At 33.3% G+C, this 20635-nt stretch overlaps 1 protein-coding gene across 1 annotated transcript in view; it reads left to right on the top strand.

Moving 5' to 3' along the window:
* LOC140434729 (arylsulfatase B-like) overlaps positions 1-20635 on the top strand; it is a 1454394-nt gene that overhangs the window by 1195606 nt on the left and 238153 nt on the right. Inside the window, exon 6 of the mRNA XM_072523207.1 lies at positions 8899-9196. Coding sequence (XP_072379308.1) covers positions 8899-9196 — 298 coding nt within the window. The remainder of the gene's footprint in view (positions 1-8898; positions 9197-20635) is intronic.

The raw sequence follows: 20635 nt of genomic DNA, 5'->3' as shown, positions 1-20635 counted from the left end.
AGACGCCGATGGCCGTAATTGCAAATATATACGCGGGTAGTCGTGTTTACCATTAGGAAATTTTATTGCAACTACCGACTTCTCAGATTACGGAAGAATCTACTTATCAAAAGAAGCCGGGTTGGTTAATCCTTGGTTAATTCTTTCCAGTTTCAGGCGATTTCTGTTTGATAAATTTGATAAACATCGTCGAAAGCACGTTGTAATATTTTTATAAAAGAACATAATCCAAAGGGATTTGTCTTTCATAACGTTCCTAGCTAGAAGGGTACCGTTATTTTCGATGTCGTTAGAACCTTTTACCTTCCTAGAAATACACACAGGCTGGCCTGTCATTTTTAAGTAGGGGATCATCATCAGTGGCATTACAGCTCCTTATGAGCCAAAGCCTTCTTCAGAACAATTTTCCATTCGCCCATGTCTCTGGCAACTCTACTCCATGCTTTAACTCCGATGGATTTTAGATCATCCTCTATGTTATCTTGATACCTAAGTTTTGGTCTTCCTCTGACTCGTCTTCCCACTGGTCCTCTTCGGTCGAAAATTTTTCTGATCGTTGCATCTTCATCTCGCCTAATTACATGTCCTATCCATCGAAGGTGTGCTAATTTAATACACTTTACAACGTCAGGTTCCACAAAACTTCTATATAACTCAAAGTTGTAGCGCCTACACCACAAACCCCGTTCTTGAATTCCTCCATATATTTTCCTTAGAATTTTTCTCTCGAAACGTTTAAGCAATTCTTGGTTGTTCTGTGTAAGTGACCACGTTTCAGACCCGTATGTTAACACTGGCCTTATTAGTGTTTTATATATGGTAACTTTAATTTTTCTGGGTAGTTTTGGGGCCATATGTTTCCTCAAGCCCTAATAGCACTTATTGGCAAGCACTATTCTTCTTTTAATTTCTTCGCTGACATTCTTGTCTTTGGTCAGCAGCGAGCCCAGGTAGACCAAGGTGTCCACACCTTCCAGTTCCAGATCATTAATTAATAGTCTAGTTATCTGGTTGCCTGAACTAGTACAATACATATACTTGGTTTTCTGAGTGTTTATTTTTATTCCCATTCTAAAAGCAGACGCCCTTAGTGATCGAAATGCTTCGATCAGAGATTCTGCGGACCTAGCAATAATGTCTATGTCATCTATATATCCGACCAATTGTACAGATTTATTAAAGATGGTACCATTCGTATTAATATGGCACTCTCGAATTACTTTTTCTAGTGTAAGGTTAAATAAGAGACACGACAATCCATCTCCCTGTCCCAGTCCATTTTTACAACGGAAGGGTCTGGAAAAGTCGTTTTGGATTCTGACTACACTCTCTACGCCTGTAAATGTAAGTTTCGTTAGTTGAACAAGATGAAGCGACATTTGAAATTCCACTATAGCCTGTAGAAGTTTTTGTCTGTTGACTGAGTCGTATGCGGCTTTGAAATCAACGAGTATATGGTGGGTGTCGACTCCGAACTCAAGTGTTTTCTCAAGCATCTGCCTGACTGTGAAGATTTGATCCGTTGTTGATTTATTGGGTCGGAAACCGCACTGGTAGTTCTCAACTATTTGTTCAGCATAGGGGATCAATCTTCTGTACAATACGTTGGACAATACTTTATATGCCACGTAAAGTAGAGTGATGCCCCTATAATTATCACACACCATCATATCTCCCTTTTTGTGAAGAGGGTGCATTACACCTAGTTTCCAGTCCGCGGGCGTTTCTTTCCGTTGCTAGATTTTGATTACTAATTAATGCATATGTTTAAAAAGGGTGTCACTACCATTCTTGAAGAGTTTGGTAGGAAGAGTGTCCAAACCGGGAGCATTGTTATTTTTTAGTTTTGAAATGGCTTCTCTAATTTCTTCTTCGGTGGGGCTCTTGAGCGTTGTTATCCATTTCAGGCAAAGTAATTTCTATTTGGTCTTCTTCGCGACTATCGCTAAGCAGTTCTTTAAAATTATTCGCCCACCTGTTTAGTATCTGTTCTTTGTCACTAATTATAGAACCATCTCTGTCTTTACATGCTGTTATTCTGGGTTTGAGTTGTTTTCTGTAGCTGTTTATCTTCTGGTAGAATTTTCGCGAGTCTTTTCTATTGTGTCGGTTAACAATCTCGTTTAGAGAGTTTTCGTATGGCTTTTTATTTTTCCTTCTAAACGTCCTTTTTTCTTCTTGTCTCAGATTTTCTTAGTCTTCTTCCAGGTTTGATCTCGTTCTGCGCTGCTGAAGTCTCTTATATGCTTCATTTTTCTGTTGGTTAATGGATCTACATTCTTCGTCAAACCAATCTTCGTTTATTTTAGCCTGGTTAGGTTTTAAAAAGCCTTTAGACGCTGTATCGATAGCTTCCTTGCATTTGGTCCAGTGTTCTTCTATACTTATATTTTCGTCAATTCTTGTCAGCTCTTCATTTAAAATTTTCCTGTAGTTATCACTGGCGTCTTTAGATTTTAGCACATCAGTATTATATTTAGTAGATTTTGTGCTCTGGCCCTTCTTAGCGTTTGATATACGAGCCCTGAGTTTTGTTCTGAGAAGGTAGTGGTCGGAGTCTATATTAGCACCTCTACATGCTCTTACATCTAGTACGTCCGAGAAATGTCGATTATCAATTAGTACATGGTCAATTTGGTTTTTTGTTTGACCATCTGGTGATTGCCATGTGGCTTTGTGGATATTTTTGTGAGGAAAACATTCATCACGTTCCTAGCTAGAAGGGTACAGTTATTTTCGATGTCGTTAGAACCTTTTACCTTCCTAGAAATACATACAGGCTGGCCTGTATATTTAAAATGGGAGATATCACACCTTATTTTGGTTCGATGATTTTCGTTCTAAAATTTTATCGGAGCCCAATAAATATCCTCAGTGGAAAGTAGTAATTCAAAGTAATTCAAAGAGTGTCCAGTTTTAATTATCTTGGTTGCCATATTACTGAACAACTAGATCCAGATCAAAAGATAAAACGTGGAATCGAGATAGCCCGCACGACATTTTTAAAAATGAATTCATTCTTCTGTAATGATAACTTGCAACTTCAACTTCGAAAGCGCATGATTAAATGCTACATTTGGTCAGTTCTCTTATACGGTGTCGAAGCATGGACATTAAAAATATCCACCATTAATCATCTGGAGGCCTTTGAAATGTGGCTATACTAAAAATTCCATGGACGGCTATGCTGACAAATGTGGCAGTCCTTGAGAGAGCAAATGCTGCTCGCGAGCTACTTGATAACATCAAATGTAGAAAGATGGCCTATTTTGGACACGTAGTAAGGGGAGACCGATATAATATTCTTCAACTTATTATGATGGGTAAAATCGAAGGATGCAGAGGAATTGGTAGAAAGCAGGCCTCTTGGTTGAAGAATATCAAGGAGTGGACAGGAATGAGGAAAGCTGAGCAACTCTTTAGAATAGCTCAAGACAGAGACAGTTTCGCCATGTTAATCGCCAACGTCAAGGGGACTTGATAGGGCACGTTAAGAAGAAGGAAAGTAGAGGATGACTTTGTTTTCAAATTAATTCCTGTTTCCACTAATAATAAAGAGTGGAAAATTTAATGCTGTTTAATGCTGTCTATTCGCCTCAGTGCAACTTTGTTGAATGTAGCATAAAACCATAAGAACTGCTATGAGGTGTTATATTAAAGATCATTCCGATTGGGATAAAGAAATTCCAAAAATCCGTCAAGCTATAAATACCGCTAGACATGATGTCACTAAATATACCCCCTATTTTCTTAATTTTGCCAGGTATGTCCCTATTGCCGGTAACTATTATTTTTCATCTCCCGATAATTCGCTATCTACCGTTACTTCAGAGCAACATGACCAATATATTTCTGAAATACGAGGGTTTAGTGAAGTATTTGATGAAATACAACTTAACCTGAATAATGCGTATCAACGAAATGCTAAGACGTATAACTTACGGCGACGCGATGTACAATTTCACGTCGATGATACAGTTTGGAGACGAAAAAAGGTGCTATCAAAAGCCGTCGATAAGTTTATGGCTAAATTAGCACCCAAATATATCTTATGTAAGGTAGTTAAAAAGCTATCTCCCCTCGTATATACACTGAGAAATCCAGATGATTCAAATGCTGGGAACTGGCATATTAAAGATTTGAAACCATATCTCGATGATTCTGATAATTCGTCAAGTGATGATAAATCCGACCAGGATTAGATTGTTTTGTTTACCGTATAATATTATCTACAGTCCTATCTATACATTCATATATGAATATTATTCCCTTCTATTTTCTCCCGTCTACCTCTTTGATTGTCAACCAGAAGTCATATATCTTAAAGTACGGTTATGTGAAAAATATCACATACCGTTACCTATTAGATCGGCTAGTGAACTAATCACTTGCTGATCTCTAGTATCTTACCGCTAAGTGAAAAATCACTTAAATTATCTTTTAGCAAAACTCATTACCTTATCAATAAGCGAAAAATTATTTGCTTACTGCACCGTTAAAGTTGTAATAACTTAATTTACGTTATTATACGATTATTACCTATATATTAGTTATAGTAACTCATATATTATCTAGTATAAGTTTTTTTGATTTGTATAAAAAACTGATACTTAGTCCTGTATGGATGTGAATCATGAGAATGAAATTCTCAACGTAAATCTTTCTTCTTTTTCTTCTTCTTCTATATTTCGAATCTGTTTTGACCTTACTAGTTGTCACGAGAGGAACGGTTAGGATGGTGATCCGGGATTCGTCCGCTAGGGACCTGTTGAGCTTTTAAGGAAGACAGACAAATTTCCCCTTTCCCTGATATGACTTAGAAGTTTTCGTTATGTCAACTTCAACCCGATTGTGACGTTACCGATTGCGACTACTGACAACCAGGTACTTAATTTATTTTCTTCTTCTTCTACCCTTATTACAGCTAGATAAGTTTTATTTAATTCTTTGTGACTTCCACTTTGGCATATGCCTTTCATTGTGATTAAGATTTCATCCAGTTTTGTTAATTAAGCCATTTCGATACCGTGTTTTTAATTAGAGATTTCCTAAAAATATCTCGTTCTCTAATTTATCTTAACGAAATACTCATGAGTACCGATCTCGGTGCTATCTCTTCGATAGGTATTTCTTTTGTATCGAGGTCTACCTTAAATAATTTTATTATCTTGACGTTGGGTTACATCATTTCTGAATGATCTTAACGTCTTCTATATCTTGAACTTCCTTTCGACGCACGTTCCTCAAATCGTTTGAAGGGTATAAAAAAAAGTATTTTATTGCAACTACCGACTTCTCAGATTACGGAAGAATCTACTTACCAAAAGAAGCCGGGTTGGTTAATCCTCGGTTAATTCTTTTATTTTTTTTGTATTTTGTTTTTTGTTAAACATTGTCGAAAGCACGCTGTAGTATTTTTCTGAGAAAACACAATCCAAAGAGATTTATCTTTCGTCACGTTCCTAGCTAGAAGTGTTGTAATTTTCGATGTCGCAAGAACCTTTTACCTTACTAGAAATACATACAGGCTGGCCTGTCATTTTAAGTGGGGGAAGCACACTTTATTTTTGGGGAAGCTTGTGAAATTTTGAGAAGAGAAACTTCACTTCTGATAGGGCGATTTTTAAGTAAAGGCGCTTGCCTATATTACCGTCTCTGTGTTATCTTACCGTCTTTGTGAATTTTTTCTTTAAGTGTGTATACACTTAAATGTTTGAGTTTCTTAATCTAATACCATATTAGATTAAAGATTGGTATAAACTACCTTTAATTCAATTAACTTCAGTGTTTAATACAAGTAAAGTATTATAATAGCTTCAGTGACGTAGTGTAGCAGTCATCAAGACTTATCGTAAGTTATCATAATCATATTATCTTCAACTACCTGAGCGAATCTCCGTCGACTATTTCTTCTCCTGTAGTTAAGGTTAACTACCGAGTTAGCATTCAATCAGGAACATTTAATATTTTCATACGAATTTACAATCAGCTATTAAGAACTTTTAAATTACGAACGTTTAATTCTCAGTTAATCATTAAACAACAGTGCGATACAGATAATTATGTTGAAACCATGTGCGGGTTGGTTTAATTGTTATAATATAGAATTCTTGTAACTTTTTTATTATTCTTTGTTATTATCTTGTTCTTGTATTCTTTTGAATTTAATTTTAATTAACTTTGTTTTATTTGCTATTCATTTTTTTTTTCTTATTTATTGTACCCGTTATCTCGAGATAAGCCCATAAACAGCAAAGAGAGATTTATATGAGCTTTGGTTGAATACTATTAAATACTATCAGGCTCTCATCGCTGATAATTTAAACTGTGCATGATTTTATTATATTATTGTATTTTTAAAGGTATTTCTAATTATAATACTGTGTATTGTTATATGTATACCACCATTTATTAATTGATGGTTTATTTTTTTTACATGTGTGTACATTCAGCTTCCTATATCATAGTGGTGTTGAATATATTGTTTGTTTTATCAATGAATTTTATTTCTCGACTCCTAATAAGTTTCCTGACAATACCTCTAAATGTTTGTTTATTATAATAAATAATTATTATACCTTCGACCTGAAGAAAGATCAGGCTGAAGTTTCGTAGGTAAGTAGGTGTACTGAGTCTACCTAAGACATTTATTATTTGTTTATATAGTGTGTTGACCAAATTTATTTAATAATTAACTTTCCTTGGGTTTGGTCTCAGAATCTAATTATCTTTCCTTAACTCTTTTCTTTTCTAAGGTTTCTAAATTTTCTCCTTGAACCCAAAAAGGTAAGTAGCGCCCTGTTTCTATTTTATCTTATTTTTGGTAATTTTACCCGTCTATCTTTTTGTTTATTTCTATATCTTTTCTAATATGTCTTATCCTGTTCTAACTTTACTTATTTCGTCCGTTGGACCCATTTCCGGTTCCAAAAGCTAGTTTCGAATTCACGGCTCGCTCTCCACCAACCATCTGGCTGCCGTTCGCAGTATCTCCATTGGTGACCTTTCTAGCACCATCCAAAAAAGGTTTCCGAGGTTACAAGGGTATAGTTATAGGGGGTTTGAAAACTGGGGACAGAAACTACTGATGGTGAAGATAGGGCAAGCAAAACAAACGAAACTGTGTGAACGGCACTCAGAGTTTGTTTGTTTGTTTGTTTACACGAAGGACGAAAATATTACAAATTTTAAAGAAAAAATTTGGACAAACACTAAAGTCAACCGCTCATGAAAACAACCCTAGCGAGAGTGAGCAATTATCTTTGAAATTCATTCGCTTAACTTGGTATAAGCAAAATACTTGCAAAGGTAAGGGGAACGCAAAATATCCTAAAAGAGGCTTCGATCAAAGAATACGCATATGGATAAAATACGCATCTTGTGAAATATAAACAAACTTTAAAATGGTTTACTTTATAACTTGCAAGAATTCGGTGTTTTAATACGTACGAATAGGGAATGAAATACACTAAAATTATTCTTCGATACTTTAGAAAATACAAGGGGATTTCAATACATACCCAAAGAATTTTCAAATGCTACAATACCACTAAATTGTTTTTATAAATTTAATTTATTAACTTTATTTATTATAAAATGTTCTACACTTTACAACACTCTTTGAGTTTATTTACATATATATTTATTTATTTAATCTGCATAGAAACACTTAAATATTAATTTATTTACACTTATACAATTTATTTAAAAAATTCACATCGGTTACAATTTAAATAGCCGCGCGAACAATTTATTAATCGACACTTGTTTTCGACTGTCCTTTTAACTCTTAAATCGTTTTATACCTGATTTGTTTATCTAGATGTTTCTGCCGGCTTCGATCGGAACGCTGGTGTACTGGTGTATTATTCGATCATCATCTGGAAAGTTCCAATAGCAGGTATAAGCGGGGACCCGGTATGACTCACATTTATCGTAACAATATATTACATTTTTAAAAATATTTAAACTGCTCTACTCTACAGTTGCTCGAAATGACCTAACGTAGTTTACCTTGGAGGTTCAGATATATACAGTTAATGCTATTAACAGTATTCTTCTGCTAAAATTATCACCGTAAACTTCACCCGTATTATTAATTGCCCATTGGCAAAGTGAAAAATGGCTGCGTTACAACTATAAATCACTTAATTTATGTCAGTAAACGTTTTGGAAGTATTTAGATTGAAGTACGTTCTGAGGGAAATCCTTAAGAACGATGTTATGCAAACGGTAGTGTTATGGTCATAAAACACATCGGCTTAGGATTGACTGAGATAAAGCAGGCAGAGATACTTACAGAATACAAAGGCTGATATTTGCGGTTAGGTAATCTATCGAGGGCTGTTTCCACACAATTGGCGTGTGTTGGCAGGTAAAGATGAAGGTAAACATTACAGATAGACGCAATGGAACAGCAAGATGCGGATAGCCAATTGCAATAAACAAAGACAATAATGTTGCACGTTGAGTGACAGGTAATCTCAATCACAATAAGAGGACGTTGGGTAACAGAAACAACGGCAAGACGTTATATTTAATAGAATTGACATCAAAGTCTATACTAATATAATGGATAATTTAAATTAGCGGTATAGTTACAAAATATATGAATAAATATACAATATAAGTTAATAACCTCACCACAGAAAAAAGACTTTCTTTTTTAAAACGATCTTCTGGTGAGATAAAACACAGCGGTAAGCTTGTGTGGTTTAAGTACAAGGGCAAAGAAGGAAATAATTTTAAGATTGAACATGCTTCATTGTTACTCTTATTTGAAACACTATACTTACATCACGAAATTTTAAAACTATGTTTATGCCTATTCTGATTAAGAAATTTTTAATATCTTAATAGATCTAGCAAAAATACACTAAAAAGTTTTTACTTTTTTAGCTAAAATTTACCCTATTTGAAGGGGGTATTCGAGGTACAGGAGTAATATACAGTCCACTATTCAAGCTGAGAAGTTACGTAAGCCGCCAATTATTTCACATTACTGATTTTTTACCAACATTTTACCATGCTGCAGGGGGTGATATAAAAAATTTAGGAGAAATCGACGGATTTAATCAATGGGAAGTAATTTCCAAAAACAAAATAACTAAACGAACCGACCTTCTAATCAATATTGACGATGTTAATCACTATTCCGGTATTTTGGACTATAATGGCCGCTACAAACTGTTAAATGGTAAGTTTAATCTTTATCTTCTGTGATTTGTTAAAGCTTAAGGTGTGTATTATCCGACATCCGACAAGCGGGAGCTGGCGGGTTGCGCGTAGAACAAATTGAAAAGTGGAAGGGATTGCTTATTTCTATTGCTGTCGGCTACGATTTCACATCGTGGGATTAGTGCTAGATTTCTGACAGTGTTGTCAAGTATTTACATTTTTATTTGGAGTGGCTATATTATAAACTATTATTTATATTTATTAAAATGGCAAGTGTATTAAAAGGCAAACCTTTGGTATCTCAAGCACGAAAAATAATTTTCAATGTTTTTAAGTTTACAACCAAAGAAGCTAATGCAGATAAAGTCTTAGTTGATTTTAAAAAGATACAAGAATGTGTAGCTCATTTAACTGGTAATTATAATACTCATTTTCAAAATAAATTGAGCTTTAAATAATTTAATTTAAGTTAAGTTACAATCAATAAATAAATAAAAAATTACAGTGCATTAGATTACCAGTAAATAATGTGAAACACATGTGAAATAGAAATGACATAAAAATTGAAATGTGTTTCTCCAATATGTTCATTTACTATAGATATGCTGGATTTTTTAATATTTCGATACCTTGCATTTTTCATAAATGACAAACAAAATATGATGTTGTAAGCAATGATATCACAAGATAAAAGGCCGATAATACTTGAGTTTATCGTCTGGCTTAGAAAAACAAACAAAGAACGCGTGTTCTGTGTTGTGTTTAGTTTAGTAATCATTAAGACATAATTTGTATCTGTCCGCGATACATACAAATATACCTTCCCTTTGAGAATTAATTACGTTTTACGAAAATAAATATTATTAACAGTTTTTTCTACGTTTTATTCAATATTATTATTAATTTTATTTTGTTTTCGTGGTAAATAAGTTTATCACACACGCATCCACACAACCACGGAACATATATCTACTAACGTAATTTTCAGATCCCAACTAAATTTTTGATACGGCAACTACGCATTTGTAACACCCGCGATTAAGTACCTCTCCTATCTCTCTTAGAATAAGTCCTTTTCTATTTTCGCGCAGCTCACCCGCCAGCTCTCGCTTGATGCATTGTAACCATACTCAGTACCAATTATCGTCTATGCAAGGATGATTTTTTTCAAAAATGCTACCTTTTACGTTATTTTCCTAGCTTTAAAGTATTGTAGAAGCGTCTGGTAGTAATAAAACTTTTGGTGATGAAAAAAATAATTATTTTTACAAGTCAATCTTAAAAATATAAACAACCAAATTGAGTAGGTACAAAATAACTAACTTTATTTAAGAACATGATACCGACTATACTGGGTGATTGATTAGTGTGGGGAAGCTCAGTAGATCTCTTATAGTAAAAATTACAAAAAATAGTTACTGACAAAAATTGTAAGCAGCTTTAAACTCCACATTTAAAAATTAGTTACAATCTTACAGGGTGTTTAAATAGAACACCCTGTATTTTTTTAGTTTTATTATGTCATACAGGGTATTTAAAAAGTTATAACCAATATTACCTGAAAATCGTATCAAGTTTAACTCCCTGTATAATTAAAAAGGAGTATAGAAACATTGATCTATTGCAACCATAGTTTTTTAATAATTGTTAAAAATTATAAAACATATTCGTTTTCATAATATTCATTAAATCAAATACAGGGTAAGTCAAAACGCAAGTACATTATTTTCTTGGTAATTTTAAATAGAACACCCTGTATTTTATATCACTATCGAAAAGTACTAACATTGTACTTCAAATTTTATTAAGTACTCCCTATGCCTAAAGTTATGAGTTTTCTAGATATCTTTATTTTTCCATCAAAGTAATAATTTGGTAGATATTTTAACGTTTACCAATAATTATTGTGAGTTAGCCATGATTGATTTACGACAAATAACGACACATAAAAAAAGCAATTTATTTCAAATAAAATTTAGAAAATTTTATTTGACGGAACCGACGGAAAATTAAAATAAAAAATAACAACACATAAAAAAATAAAAAACAACAGTAATTTTAACTTGTAGTTCGTCCCAAACCCTTCTTTCAGTGCGTCATAGTTGATCGAATTCTCGCTAACACATTAAACTAGAAGTGACAGAAAAAAACGTGAGTCTGTGATTATTATACATAGAACTTAGAAAATTATTTATCGTAAAGCTAATTCTACTTACGGATGTATAATTGGTTGGAGTTTAGAATACGCTAAATAGATATTCAATCAATGATGCGCATAAATATAATTTGACGCAGATTGTCTCGATCGTGACAGTACTTTCACAATGTCAACTGATAAAATGATAAATGTCATTCCAGGTTAGTATTATCAGACATTTTACAGAAAAAATTTAATTTTGTATTTATTGTCATAAAAATATTTTAAATATGCCGAGATATATCGAGAAAGAACAAAGACTAATATTAAAATTATTAAATTATTTTCAATCAGAAAAAGACAGATTACCATCCTGCAACTGTCAAATTTAACTAAAATGTCATTCAATCATTCTCGACATTCTTAAAATCCTATATGACGTCAAAATTAGTGACGCACTGAAAGAAGGGTTTGGGACAGACTGTATCTTACTTAAGTAAGGTGTTCATGAAAAACATCTCTGCATACTTGAAAGCTGTCATTGAAAGAGTTGCTTACATTACTAAGCATTTGTACAGAAATATTTTGAAATGCAATTTATACTCCATTCGCTTAGCTCGGGCCTATTGTGACAGATTCATTGTCGGAAACCTATAACACAACAATTCCTACTTCTCAGTATTAATAGCTCAAGTATCCTACTATTGCAGACTGCTTTCTTTAAAAAAAGAAGAATTATTCTAAATAGTGGAAGTGTATACTGAACCCATCAAATTTTGGGTAGTATATATTTAAAAAATATATTTTAGTTGTTATAATTTAACTATTTATTATATGGTGCAGATAAATAAATATTGATTGTCGGTAATTTGCAAAGTTCTATTTTATTTACTATTTAGTTTGTTTACCATTAATATTGGCTATGAGTACGTCTGCTTGGTTGTATAGTAATTTCCAGCCACTTTTAATCTGTCAAAAAGTAGCTAACTTCGCAAAAAAATAATTACTAAATTCACTAGATAGTTCGGACTGGGAATAGCGAATCGAGTATATATACTTCGTTCTTAACGTAACCCCAAAAATATCCATCTTTCAGCAAGCTGCTTGTGGTGCGCAGGAGCACCGTCATGTAGAAACCACATTTGTATAGAGTTAAATAACGTGTTTAAAAAATTAACAGAAAATAAAACAAAAACAACGAAATTAGGCACTACGGGAGTAATCGTGGAAAGGAAGCATAGCTTTCTTCTCGTCTAAGCAAGGAGCAATAGTTTTAATTTACTTTAATTTATGGTATTCTTTTTTATTCCATTTTGTCCTATTTTGTTCCTATTCGATTCGATAACGATTCGATTCGGTTCGATAATCGATTTAATTCGATAATCGATTCAATTCAATAATCGATTCGATTCGATTCCGGTTCGATGATCGATTCAATTCGACTCGACAATCGATTTGATTTGATAATCGATTTAATAATCTGTTACATGATCGATTCGATAATCGATTCGATAACCGATTCAATAATCGATTTAATTCGATTCAATTCAATTCGATTCAATAACCTATTCGAAAACAAACAACCATTTGCAAATTTGTAAAAACAACCATAATACTAATGAAATCTTGACAGTAGAAGGCCAGCAGATCGAAAGAGTAAAAAAGTACACTTACCTAGGAACACTTATAACAGAAAATAGTGACTACACTGCAGAAATCAAAGTCAAAATCGAAAAAGCACGTTCTAATTTTATGAAAATGAAAAAGGTCCTATGTGGCAAAGATTTAACATTAGCCCTTAAAGTACGCCTAACAAAATATTACGTATACAGTGTACTATACTATGGAGTGGAAGCATGGACGTTAAATCTAGACACAATGAGACGACTTAACGCCTTTGAAATGTGGACCTATAGAAGAATTATGAGGGTTTCCTGGGTAGATAGAGTTACGAACAATGAAGTACTGAGAAGAATAGGTAAAGAGAAGGAAGTTGAACTAACAATTAAAGAAAGAAAGCTACAGTAGCTAAAGAAGCATCGGAAGAAGACGAATTTCATGGCTCAAGAACCTGAGAGAATGGTTTGAATGCAGCTCAAAACAACTTTTTAGAGCTACTGCCTCAAAAATTAAAATAGCTATGATGATTGCCAACCTCCGTAGCTGGGATGGTACCTGAAGAAGAAGAACCTATTCGACAATCGATTCGATTGGATAATCGATCCGATTCGATCATCGATTTGATTCGATTCGATTGTGTTTTATTTTATTGTATTTCGTTTTATATTATTTAATTTTATTTCATTAAAATAGTAATTACTTTACCCACAAAAATAGCTTCGGAACATTAATTTAATTTGATTGCGATTTCGACTGGCCATGCTTTGAAGTGGTCGGTAGCAGGAGGGTATACCAATAAATCACTCTATTGTATTGCGATTTTGAATGGTGATAATTTAAGTTAATTGTCTCGGTAATATGATACTTTACATTAGTTTCTATATATGTGACACAAAATACAAAAGAGAAAATCAGATTCTCTGAACTTAAAATAAAATAAATGAAATAGCCAGTTTAACAATACGATTTTTCGAAATAACCGGAAACAATATATTTTAAAGCAAAGTCGTTAGAATATATCATTAAATCAAAGCATATTATAGTATAGTAAAAGTAAGTAAAAAAAAATATAAAAATATGAAAATAAATACTTTATACTTTCCCAAACATTCTCCCGCTCCAAAAACGAATGTTTTAAGAACATCTGAAAGTATAATGGTAAAGAATAGACATGAAAATACGGATATGCTAATAAAATACTAAGTAAGAATAAAATATGAATTGGCAAATAAGCGGCGGTCATATTTTGACCACAGGACATTGTTGGATGCCATCTGAAGCTGTGCTCAAATTAACAACGCGTACAATGCCATCAATTAGAAAAGAATAGCGTCAATTCAGAAGAATTTTTCGACCTACTAAACTAGAAAAACTGTGTCAAACACAAAACCGTTGGCCCTTTTTAAAGTTATACTTCTATACGCGCGTTCGACGTTGGAAATTTGTGCGGTAGTGAATCGGCAAAATCATTACATATGTAAGATATAGGTAAGAGAGAAACAGAAGATATATTTTCTCTCGAGAATAAAAATGTTCCTCTTGTAAATATATTTAATATTTATTAATATTATTACTATTATATATTAATTCGGTAGGTATACACATTTGACCTAAGTCTTTTACAAATAAATATTCTTTTCATGGGATGTATCAGCTTCCAAACCATATTCGTATAAAATTTCATTACAATGTTGCCAGTAGTTTCGGCAAAATAGTAAAAAATGCGTAAATTTTTTTTTTCTTCAACGCCATGTATGTTGAAAACGGATGGCGTTACAAAAATTTTTTACTAAGCAAACCCCAATTATTTTTCAGTTTTTTACCTACCCTAGAGACAAGGTTACCTATTTTTGAAACACCCTGTATATGATACTAGTGACGTTATCCATCTGAGAAGAAAGAGTTATTCTTTCACTGAAAGTTAATTTATTAAGATTTTCACAATTTAGTGGGGATTTCGAAACGGTGCCACAAAGAATAAAAAAAAATCCAGGGACCTAATGATTTCTACAAGTGCTTTTAAATAATATATTAATTTTTCCATCGTCCCATTTAAAAGTATCTTACAAAATGGCACCAAGACGCTATTAATAAAACTGAGGCTTAGTTCAGTTACCTAAAAATTTAGTAATTCAAGTTTTAAGGTTCAGAAAAGAGTTGTTTGAGTGGGACTTATTTCGTTTTTTTTTCCACATTAGCATATTGAATAAATTCATTCATTTTCGCTAGAATATATATTGAATATGTTGTAATTATATCCACAATTTATGAGAATAAACTATATACTAAAATTTTTGACCCTTTTAATATTTATTATTAAGGACTCAATAGTTGTCTGTCTGTTTTTCTGTCTTTATGTGCTATAACTATAAAGGAAAAATCCTAAAAACTTGATACTTGATACATAGCTTGGTCCAAGGTAGAACCCTATTGAATTTCTTCTTCTTATTCTTATTCTTTATAAGCAATTCTGCTTGTTCATTGGCGAATTAATACATTTATGGAAGGTTGTCAATCCGTCTTTTGCCGACACGGGTCTCCCCCATTATACTTATGGGGTTATTCCATTTTAATTTTTTCTATTTATTGTCTATTCGCTTATACACTGTACGGTACATTTTCCTCTAATGTCTTCGCTTCTCTTTAAATGTCTCAGCGTATTTCCTGTAACTCTTCTCAGTACTCTCACTCTCATCTCTGCTGTTTCCAGTAGCCTTTGTGTTGTGGCTGTGTCGGGTCTTGTTTCTGAGGCATATGTCATTATTGGTCTTACACTGACTTTATAAATTCTTGACTTCATCTCAGTGTTAATGTGTCTGTTTAGCCATATAGTGTTATTAATTCATCCTGTCAGTCATTTGCTTTTTGTACTTGATTTCCCACTTCTTTGTCCAAGATTTTATTTCCATTACTTGTTCAGAAGTTTTTTAAAATGAGATTGTCATATTTTTTTGTTCTTATGTTAAATGTGTGGACCAGTCTTTTCAGACCATCTTTATCTTGGGTTATCAATATTGCGTCGTCTGCGTAACAGAGTATTTTTACTTCTTTGTTTCTAATTCTGTATCTTCTTTGCTTATTCCGCTACCTATTTCTATAGGTTCTGAACTTGTCCATCTATTCTGACTTCCATTTTGTTGTTTTGGTAGATGTTTTCAATAGTTTTTATGATATTTATGGAAACTTCTCCATTATACAGAAGATGGATTACATCTTTGAGTCTTACTCTGTCAAATGCTTTCTTTAAATCACTCAGACACAGAAATGCTAGTCTATTATGCTCTAATTCTTTCTCAGTCATTTGCTTTATGACGAATATTGCATCTGTACACGATCTTCCAGTACGAAATTCCTGTTGTTCATTTGTTAAACTTATCCTCTAATTCATTAGTAGTAGGTAGTATTTAACAAGTTTATACCTCTGTAGTCTTCTGGCTGTTTTTTATCACCTTTTTTAAATAGTAGAATTAGTTCGCTTGTTGTCAATTCTTCCGGTATTTTATCGTGTTTTATAATTTTATTGATTAATGCTGTTAATTTTCTGTCATTGCTGCTCTACAATATTTCAGTAATTCGTTTGGTATTCCGTCTTTACCTACTGCTTTTCTGTTCTTCATCTTTTCAAGTATTTTACGAACTCCCTGTATATTTATAAAAAGTTCTTCAATTGTCCTAATTTTTAATATTTCCGGTTCTAGCGTAGTTTGTTATATTTCTGCATATAGGTTTTTTAGGTAGCCAATACATGTACCCTTTTCTTGTCTTTTGGTTCTATTAGTTTCATTACCTCCGTTCTTTGACCTCTTATAAAGCGCCATATTTCCTTTTGCATACCATAAAAATCATGTTCACCTTTTGTTGAAAAGCGTTCCCAGCGATCATTTTTTATTTTTCTTATAAGTGCATGTGTTTCGTTTCTTATTATTTTGTTATTATGGTATGCCTCTTGTATTTTGGTGGACTGTATTTCAGGTAATCTTTTTGAAGTTATACTTCTATACGCGCGTTCGATGTTGGAAATTTGTACGGGAGTGAATCGGCAAAATCATTACATATGTAAGGTATAGGTAAGAGAGAGACAGAAGATATATTTTGTCTCTCTTTCTCTCTCGAGAATAAAAATGTTCCTTGTGTAAATATATTTAATATTTATTAATATTATTATTATTTTTGTATTAATGTTATTATCATGGTAAATTACACATATGCGTAAGTTATGTATATTGTCATTTTTAAATACTTATGAATATTGCATTTTAATTTGTATTGTAATATTGTATTAAATTATGTTGTGAGTTTATTGTATTGTATTTTTATATTAATAACAAAATAAACAATGAATTTTACTGCAGAGTATGTGTAATTTTTTTTTGCATTCAACTCCTTTCATACATAATATGAAAATAAAAATATACATTTTCATCAAAATATTGATTCAATCCTTTATTCACTATACTCCTATTACAGGTCAAATGTTGTTTATATACAGCAAACGATGCACCATATACCTGTATATCTAGTTCTGCTTCTTTTTCTCCTCTCTCTTACCTATAGAATTACATATGTAATGATTGTGCAGATTGACTCCCATATAAATTTGTAACGGCGAACGTATGTATAGAAGTATAACTTCTACCGGCAGTCCCACTGGACTGCCACACCCCTTTTTTCCTATAAGAATTCCGTGGGGTGCGAAAAAACAAAAAGAAGAACAGCGTCGAAATTTCGGCGTGGTGTCGCATTTCAGAAGAAAGCCTTCAATGACAGCCGGGAAGTAATGATATTTCGGCGAGCTCCACGATAGGAAAATGCCAGTGGTGAAAATTGTAACAATTGTGCCGGTGATAAGACACGACTAACACAATCAGAGAGGTTTTTATTAGAAGGTATATAATGCCGAGTAGAGTGTGGTCTCAGTTCTTGTATGTGTTTAATACGATTGACAATTTATGGATACAAAAATTAGCTCAAGGGAGCGCAATCGTCGAGTCAGATCAAATATTGGAAGATCGGAAGGAGAATCCTTTGACAAAGATGACTAGATCAGCTAGCAATATAGCTGCCAAGAGTTCCAATCTTGTCGAGTCAGAGCGAGCATGAGAATTGGACGAGACTCGTTGACAAAAGTGACTAGATCAGTCAGCAGTATAGCTACCAAGAGCTCCGATCTTGCGATAGATGTTCCTGTATAGAAATAACACCAGAAATGTAACACATACAAGTACAGAGGTCAGATGTATCTGTTCATATGTTCCATTATCCCAGGATACATTAAAGTACCACAACGGTTGTAGAAGACGTTTGACTAGCAAAAAGACATAAAAAAAGAATAAAAACAAGAGGATAGCAACAAAAATACGACTTATTTACAAACGAATAGCCCGCTTTGTACAAGGGTTGTCACGGGGACGAGAAGAATAAGAAAATAAGTCAGTCATAGGATTCCATTTTAGGCCCAGTACCGTAAAAATGGAAGGTTTTCTTTGTCAACGAAGAGCATGTCAAAATATGTAAGTCAAAGCTTTGAAAATAAATGAAGATGGTTGCTGACGTTGTCGATTTGTCTAGCGACAAACCATCGAGCTTTAAAAGCTAAGCAAGTTCTCACTGCAGAAGGTGAGTAGATCAAAGATCATTACTTGTAGCGTGATTCTAAAGGAAAGCCGTCGAGATGGTTGCTGGCCCATAGTCTAGCGGAAAACTATCGAGCTTTAAAAGCTAAGCGAGTTCTCACTGCAGAAGGTGAGTAGATCAAAGAGTTACGCTTGTAGAGTTTTTGAAGTAAAATAAAACAAAGGAGAAGTGCCGTAAGTAACGGTAAGTAGTAAAAAGTCTTGGAGACTTGTAGAGGTTTAGAAAAATCCGATCTCCAGAGAACTCCTTTATAGTTTCAAAATTCCTTATTTACCTTAATTTGTAGATACGTTTGTTTTATATCGCAAATGAAACAACAACGAAAATATCGAAAATTATGTAAAGAACGGAGGACGAATTTAGGACCAGTATCAAAAGCGTCGATTAGCGACACACCTCAAATGTCATATAGATTGGTGTCGAAGCTAGTACAAATTTTGGAGAAAAGAAGCGAAATAAAAATTTGTTTTTTGAAAACTGTGAGAATTATAAGAAATAGTCGATTTAAAATCGGATTCAGGAACCGGCATTATGTGTTGAGAAGTAATAAAATATTCCATAAATGCAACATATGTCTCTGTGAGATTCGGGATTAACCTGATGCGATTCTCTAGGATACAAGTAGATATGTATGCACTTCACCACACTTTGACCTTCACACGTCACAAGCTCCGTCCGCGCTCCGGTCACGCCTCGTGATGACGTCACAGTTTGACCGGGCACCGTCAGCCATTTTTAAAATAAATTAATTTACATATTATTGTTGTATTTCAACTATTATCTACTAGTTTTCACTATCTATAATTAGCCAATTTTAATCCAAATTATTAAATTAACAATAATTATTAAATAAAAAATTCTGCTTTGTGTGGGACTCCAACTCGCGATCAGCCGCACCGAAGCTAAGCACTCTTACTGATAAGCCACGTAGCCGTTAAAAAACTGCTCGCAATATTCTGTATAAAAAACACTCATTAGGTATACCGCATATTGAATAATCGAAATAAATAATGTACCTATAAGAACATTGATACAAAACAATAACAAGGATACACAACAATTTAAAACACGTGTTAAATAGGAAATATTAAGCTGCTTGTATAATATCGCAAAAATGCAACTGTGTGATTAATTAATGGGATAGCTTAGTCACCGGAAAACAGATACATCTATCGTATCTTACTTATTAACTAAGTTGGACCGCTGTTAAAAAGATCTAATAATCAGTAAAACTTGCGTAAAATTTTCAGTGATATTTTTGGTAGGTTGCATATTTTCTAATAATTACCATTTAAACGTCGAAAATCGAAAAATTAGTATAGGTGTTCAAAAAATTCGAAAATTATTGTTTACCGTCGGTTAGATAGCGATCTCTAAATCTGTTTACGACAACGTGCGTATACATGGTGTTATTTAAATTTACATGAGTAGAAAAAGTATTTTCTATTGAAAAATATACAAAGGTTGTGCATTAAAATCATATGAGTTATCATTTAAAAATTTTTACATCTCTTTCCAAGACCTACCCAGGAGGCGCTAAGTCAACATTCTGTGATATATTCAAGAATATGCCATAGACTATTAGCGTATTGAAGATGTTTTAAGGTCTTGCTAAGCTTCCCCGCCATATGTCTCAGTATACACAGAGCATAGAAAGACATAAGACAGGCCTACGTCGTAAGTATTTTGTTACCATCAGCGCTTTGTTTATTTATAAATTACATATAAGTAGTGTGGGCTCATTAAATATCTTTTAGTGATCTGCAGAGTATCTTTTGTATCACGAGGCTGTACGAACACTAGATCTTAACTTAATAAGAAGGGTTCATTAATTTGCCAGTGACTCATAACAGATATCTTTTGGTGATTTGAATGAGCATCTTTTAAGATGTTTATTATACACAGGATTGGCCAGAACTTAGTTCAATGGCTACAACTGGCTGGAGTAGTCTACCACTGACTAATAATACTGACTCATATTGTATTACAGGGTATCAAAGATTAAAGCATTGTTTACACCGAAACATGCAAATTTTCTTCGTAAACAAAACGTGGGAAGAAAACATT

Source organism: Diabrotica undecimpunctata, chromosome 2 (assembly GCF_040954645.1).
Source record: "Diabrotica undecimpunctata isolate CICGRU chromosome 2, icDiaUnde3, whole genome shotgun sequence".
Lineage (NCBI taxonomy): Eukaryota > Metazoa > Arthropoda > Insecta > Coleoptera > Chrysomelidae > Diabrotica > Diabrotica undecimpunctata.
The sequence above is the reverse complement of the archived record's forward strand: the minus strand, read 5'-3'. Positions and strand labels throughout refer to the sequence as shown.